Consider the following 6,000-nt stretch of genomic DNA (forward strand, 5'->3'; position numbering starts at 1 on the left):
TGTCAAAAAAAAAAATATATATATATATATATAAACAAAATAGAATAAGAACAAAATAAATAGAAAAAAAAAAAACCAAATGATGGTAGCTCAGTTGGCGCATGGGAGCTGAGCAAGTGTGGGTGAAGGCATGTGTTCGATCCTCCCCATAATACTGGACCCGCCCTGAATAGGATTAACTCTTGTGGAGGATACCTGTGATTTATAAAAAAAAAAAAAATAGAAGAAAAATTAATACCAAATTTATTGAAAATCACAACAGTGACAAAAAAGACTAAAATTAAAAAAAAGAAAATAGTCCAAATGAAAAAAATATATAACGAAAACAAAAAAATAGAAGATAAAAAAGAAAATAAAAAATAAATAAAATAAAAAGAAATCACAGATATGAGTTTTTAATATATTTTTTTCTTTTTGCTTTTTTGTTCTTGGTCTATTTTATTTTTTATTTTTGGGAATAGGTCTATTTTATTTTTTTATTTAGATATGTTTGGTCTTTTTTCTAATTTTTTTATTTTTTAGTCTATTTTATTCTGATTTTCTTCTCAATTTTTTTTAGTCTTGTGTCACCCCATCTATTAAAGATTTTCATAAAAAAATTAAAGAGAATAAAATAGAGATATAAAAAAGAACAAATATATCTAAATAAAAAGAATAAATAGACCAAAGACAAAAAAAAATAGAAAAAAAATAAAAGTAAATATATTAGAAATTCATAACTGTGATTCTTTTCCATTTTTTTCCTTTTCTTTTTCTATACATTTTTTCTATTTTGTCTTTTAGTCTTTTATTAAGTGTTGTAATTCTAATTTTTCATAACACTTGGTCTTATTTTTCTTTTCTTTTTTATCACTTTATTTTCTTCTTCTATGAAAGGTAGAATAGGTATATCGAGTTAATTTTTTAACAGTATTAAGGAGGAGTGTTGATGAAAAAAATTACAAAAAATTAAGTGATTAAAAAAAGCATAGAAGTGTAAGTGATTCAAAGCAATACCACATAAGTGTTTTTGAACTTTTCCCTATCTTTTTTACTACAATAATAAGCAGAAGTTAATTTTCAAAATGATTGATATTATAGTTAAAAAAATTAATGACATAATAACATATCATATATGTATATATAAAACATATTTTACAATGAATGTTCAATCTGTTTGTGAAATTTACATATAGAGGTTTGATTTCGTAATAGAGAATCCCGCACGATTGGGGCACATGGTGGGACTTTTAAGTTTAAGTAAGCTTTTTTATTAGGTGGCCTTTCATTTTGCAGATTCCTGATCAGTCTCTTTCTCTGTCCGTATAGTTATCATGTAAAAATTGCAATCAACCACTTTGTCTCCATCAAATGCAACATCTATTTGGTTAACAATGGCATGGATCCAATGCAAGTGTTAATGTCTATACTTTTTGTACGAGAAATCTTCTCTCCTATCATTTTCATTTTGATGTCTGTGTTAATCATTTTTTTATTTTTTATTTTTTATTTTTTTAAAGACTTTTTTATTTTTTATTTTTTTCTTTAAAGTGAATCTCATCCCTTTTTTTCTGTAAAAAAATTTAAATTTCTTATGTAACATGAAAAATTGCAAGCTGATAATTTAAAATGTAATATTGACAAAGACAAAATTCATAAATAAGCAAATCAACCCATTAATTAATCTATACGCGAATTGGGCCGTAGTCGGCAAACCCTTTTTATTTGTAAAAATTTAAAAGACTTTAGAAAAGACACCACTAGTTTTCTTTTCCTTAAAACCTTTTAGAACTAGCTAGTGGCTGGCCATTTCTTTTATTTTTTTTTTATTATAAACCACATGTATTTTTTTTTTAGGCAATTTTATTTGTGGCGCGTCGAAAATTAAAATTTTAAATCCCTTATAAAGATGATATTGGAAAGGATCAAACTCATGCTCTCACCCTCATCTACTCAGCTTTCATGTGCCAACTAAGCTACCATTATTATTTATTTGATATGGCTAGCCATTTCTAGATAGTAGATGCATTAATATAAGGGGAATGTTATATTATTACCATTTTAGTCTTACTACTCTTACTACTTGATTGATTGTCGTTGAATTAATTTGAAATCAACGTCAATTAATTTTTCTCATTTCCAACCGTTGATTTCAAATTGATCCAACAATAACCAATCAGGTAGTAAGACTAAAACAATAGTAAATATAATCGTCCCCTTAATATAAATATGGAAAATTTGAGTGTCGGCTTTGCAAATAGTTTTTCTTGCCTTTCTTTTCCTATAGTATTTAAAAATAAAAATAAAAATGTGAGTGTCATATTATATGATACATCTTGTGTTATGTTATAGACACAAAAAAGTGTGGGTCTCTCTGAAAAAAAAAAAAAAAACTCGATAAAAATATGAGTCTCACATTTTGTATCTATGGCATGACACAAGATGTGTCATGTAATATGACACTCACATTTCTCTATAAATATATAGTCCAAATTATTATATCATTTGTTATTATTTTTCGATTGATACTAAACAGTGAGTATGATCTCACAATTAATATTACACAATGATTAATCGTATTATTTATTTTCATTAAAATAAAATAAAATAATTATTTAAATAATTTTAATTATAAAATAATATTTATTTATTTACTTTTTTAATTCTTCATAGGTATTAAAAGCCTAATAAGTTAATAGGCTTGGGCCTAAATTTTTATTTTTAAAATAAATTAAACAAAGTTTATAATTTAATTTGCACTAAATTATTAAATCAGATCATATTCAAAATATTATATATAAATTTATACCTATTTAAATCAAAATCTAACCTACTTACATCCCTGTGTACACTCAACTGATGAGGAGTAACATTTGTTTTACTGCTTTTTTTAGTATCAAGTATAACTGCCTTTTCCTGTCCCTGATCATATCATTGAATTATGCACATCAACATCAGATATCTTCTTCTGTCCTGCTAAATCTAATCCTAATTATACCTGTACTGTATATATGTAATATATTAATTCCCTCATATGAGTTAATATAATTATAATATTATTAGTAAATAAAATTGTAAGATTAACATAGATAAAATAAATACTCATACATTTTTAATTTATCAATAATATAAACACTTTAATAGTAAATTAAAATTAGATGCTTTATTGGCTCTATGAATTTCTTCATTATCAGAATCACACAGAACATTTTGGCACTTGCTGATACTCATTTAATTTTTGGAATATCGTGAAATACATTTATGTATTCCCTTTTTAAAAGTGAAATATCACCTCTAACTCCAAGTTATTATGAATTTTTTTTTTGGGTAAAAAATGCGCGTCAGATGCCAATAGGCGTCTAACACGCTATTAATATTTTTCAACATGCAATCAACGTTCTGGCATATTTCAACACGTGATCAATATTTTTCAATATATTTTCTTTTAAGATCAAAATTTTATTTTATTTTAACTTTTTAAATTAAACATGAAAAATTAATTTATAAATCAAATATTTTATGTATGAAAAATTAAGAAGGTACGAAAAATTATTTTTGCTTTATATTTATATTATGAAATTTCAATTTTTGATTAGTTAAATCACCTATTATGAGCTGCTATATGTATTAAATGTAAACTCTATTATATATATGAAAAATATTATTTAATATCAAAACATATCTTAATATATCAAAATTTTAGAATTAATGTATCAATATATTGTATCATATCGTATCTGAATCTGAACCTTTTAGAATTAATATGTCAGGAAGCAATATAAATAAGTAGCATGACTTGAACCTAGAAACCAAATAAGACGCAATCTCCAAATTCCTGTTAAAATGCTTATGGTCGCAAATCTTGATATTATTATCTCCTAGTTGTACCCCCATTTTTTTTTTTTTTTGAGGGGAGGGTGGATAGTACTTTCTCAGTAACAAACCCTTTTTTAATATAATAATATTGTAATAGTCTTGACATGTATGTGATTCATACTTACCAATAACAGAATTAATGAAATCCCACAAGTTCATAAAATGTTATTTGGCTGTCGTTTATATTTTACGAAAACACAAATTATTAACTTTCCATAAATATCTATTCACTCTGCTATTTATATGTACTTCATGGAGCAATATAAATATCAAAGGAAACAAATTATTACGAACACAAAAACCAAAAAGAAGAAAGAAAAAAGAATGAACATTTTTTAGTATTTCATGTACGGTTTTAATTTTACGATAAATTTATTAATTAATAAAGGGTTTTATGCATTGAAAAAGACTAAAAAAATACTCTTCCTTAACTCTAACTAGCGAGAATGGGATGAAAGTAAATTTTATAGGTAATCATTCTTTTATATTGCTGGGAAAAAAAATTGTAAAAAAAAAAAATAACTATGTATTACGGGTAATATATAATTTTAATATTAAAAAAAAATTTCTCTCCTCAGACATTGTCGGCTGACATGGCGAAGAAAGAATTTTTTTTTTTTTTTATAAGCTATATGTAATATGAGTTTTTTTTTTTACAAGAGATAATTCTCTCTTGTATCATGAGAAAAATGAAACCCAAACTTTGGGTAAATAAATTAGTAGGATTTGGAGGAATAAATTTTGGGTAAATAAACTATTGATTTGGATTCGAGAGATGAAATCTTCTTTCCCATTTTACAACCACCAGTCCACCAGGGTTATGAATTATGATCACTATAGAAAAGTGTATTTGTTAATTTTCAAAGAAAAATTATGCTTTTATGCTAACCAAACTCATCATATATACATACATACATATATATATATTATATATTATGCTCCAACTAAAATCTTTCCTATGTGTTTCGTGCCGTGTCAGCTACTCATGAGAATCATATAATATATGATTCTTTACTTTAACGAAATAAGCAAATCATGGTAATCACCAAAAATCAAATGCCCTGAAAATCTGAAAATGTATAATATTCTTTATCTGTAACTCGGAAACAAATGAACTTAGTATAAATGTACAATCTCAAGCTGGAAATATTATATTATACACAATAAGATGGTCAATTCTGACTCCTAGCTTCAATATCAATAAGCAGGCCATGAAAGGTAAAAGGAAGAAAAAAAAAAGTTTAAGAAAATAAATGAAAATATTCAGGTTATCATTATCTTCTACTACTAACCATTCCTTTTGTCTTAATGGTGTAATGGGTTTGGACCACTTGGCACACGGCGCTTCTCAACGCCATAACGTGGATCAATCTCTTTATATGAAGGGTCTTGACGCACTGCAACACCCGGTGGGTGATTATAATGATAATGATGATGCTTAAAGAAAGGAGAGAAGTCAAATTTTCTTGCTAGAATTTTTCTGCTGATCAAAGGGTGATGAAAGGGTAATGAGTGACTAGCTTGTATGATCTGTTTCTTGTTGATCTTGAGCTTGAGATTGTAATACTGATGAAAGAGTAATAATAGCAGGGACAGCCACAGAAGAATGTGAACTACTTGAGAAATTTTTAAGGCCATGATGGAAGAGAAGGAAAAGGGTGAGAAAGGGAAGCATGGATTAGGAACATATGGAGGAAACTCTTAAGATGGAAAGGAATTTAGGAGATGGAGATTTTACAGGTAGGATTTGGTGGATCAGGGTCAGGGTGTAAGAGAGGGTTCAAATGTGTGTGAATATTGGCCTTTTGGTATGAAACCTGAGAGTTTATAGAGTACCTTTTTTATGGTATATTTTCAATGAGGAGAGTGAGGAATATGAGAGAGAGGTAGACCCTTTCCCCAATGAAAGTTCCTTAGAAATAAAGAAAAAAAAGTTTTAGGATCATAATGTCAATTGTCAAACCTGGAATTATGTATGATTATGCTTATTATTATTCTGTTGAATATCCTATGCATTGGGAAAATGTGCAAGATCACTTTCTCTCTCTCTCTCTCTTTCTTTCACTCAAGTCTAGAAAAAAAGGAAAAAATAAAATAAAAGACATGATTGGGTGCAAGGAAAGATCCATGCTGGTTTTGAGTGAA

At 26.9% G+C, this 6,000-nt stretch overlaps 1 protein-coding gene across 1 annotated transcript; it reads right to left on the bottom strand.

The window, feature by feature from the left end:
- Positions 1 to 5,160: 5,160 nt before the first annotated feature.
- Positions 5,161 to 5,543, bottom strand: LOC133313275 (CLAVATA3/ESR (CLE)-related protein 12). The gene has a single exon (XM_061514619.1). The coding sequence runs from the start codon at positions 5,491 to 5,493 to the stop codon at positions 5,161 to 5,163; it is 333 nt and encodes a 110-aa protein (XP_061370603.1). The 5' UTR covers positions 5,494 to 5,543.
- Positions 5,544 to 6,000: the final 457 nt, after the last annotated feature.

The sequence above is a fragment of the Gastrolobium bilobum genome, unplaced genomic scaffold, assembly GCF_033153095.1.
Source record: "Gastrolobium bilobum isolate Gb01-03AN ecotype WA unplaced genomic scaffold, APGP_CSIRO_Gbil_v1 utg8451, whole genome shotgun sequence".
In the NCBI taxonomy this organism is placed as follows: Eukaryota; Viridiplantae; Streptophyta; class Magnoliopsida; order Fabales; family Fabaceae; genus Gastrolobium; species Gastrolobium bilobum.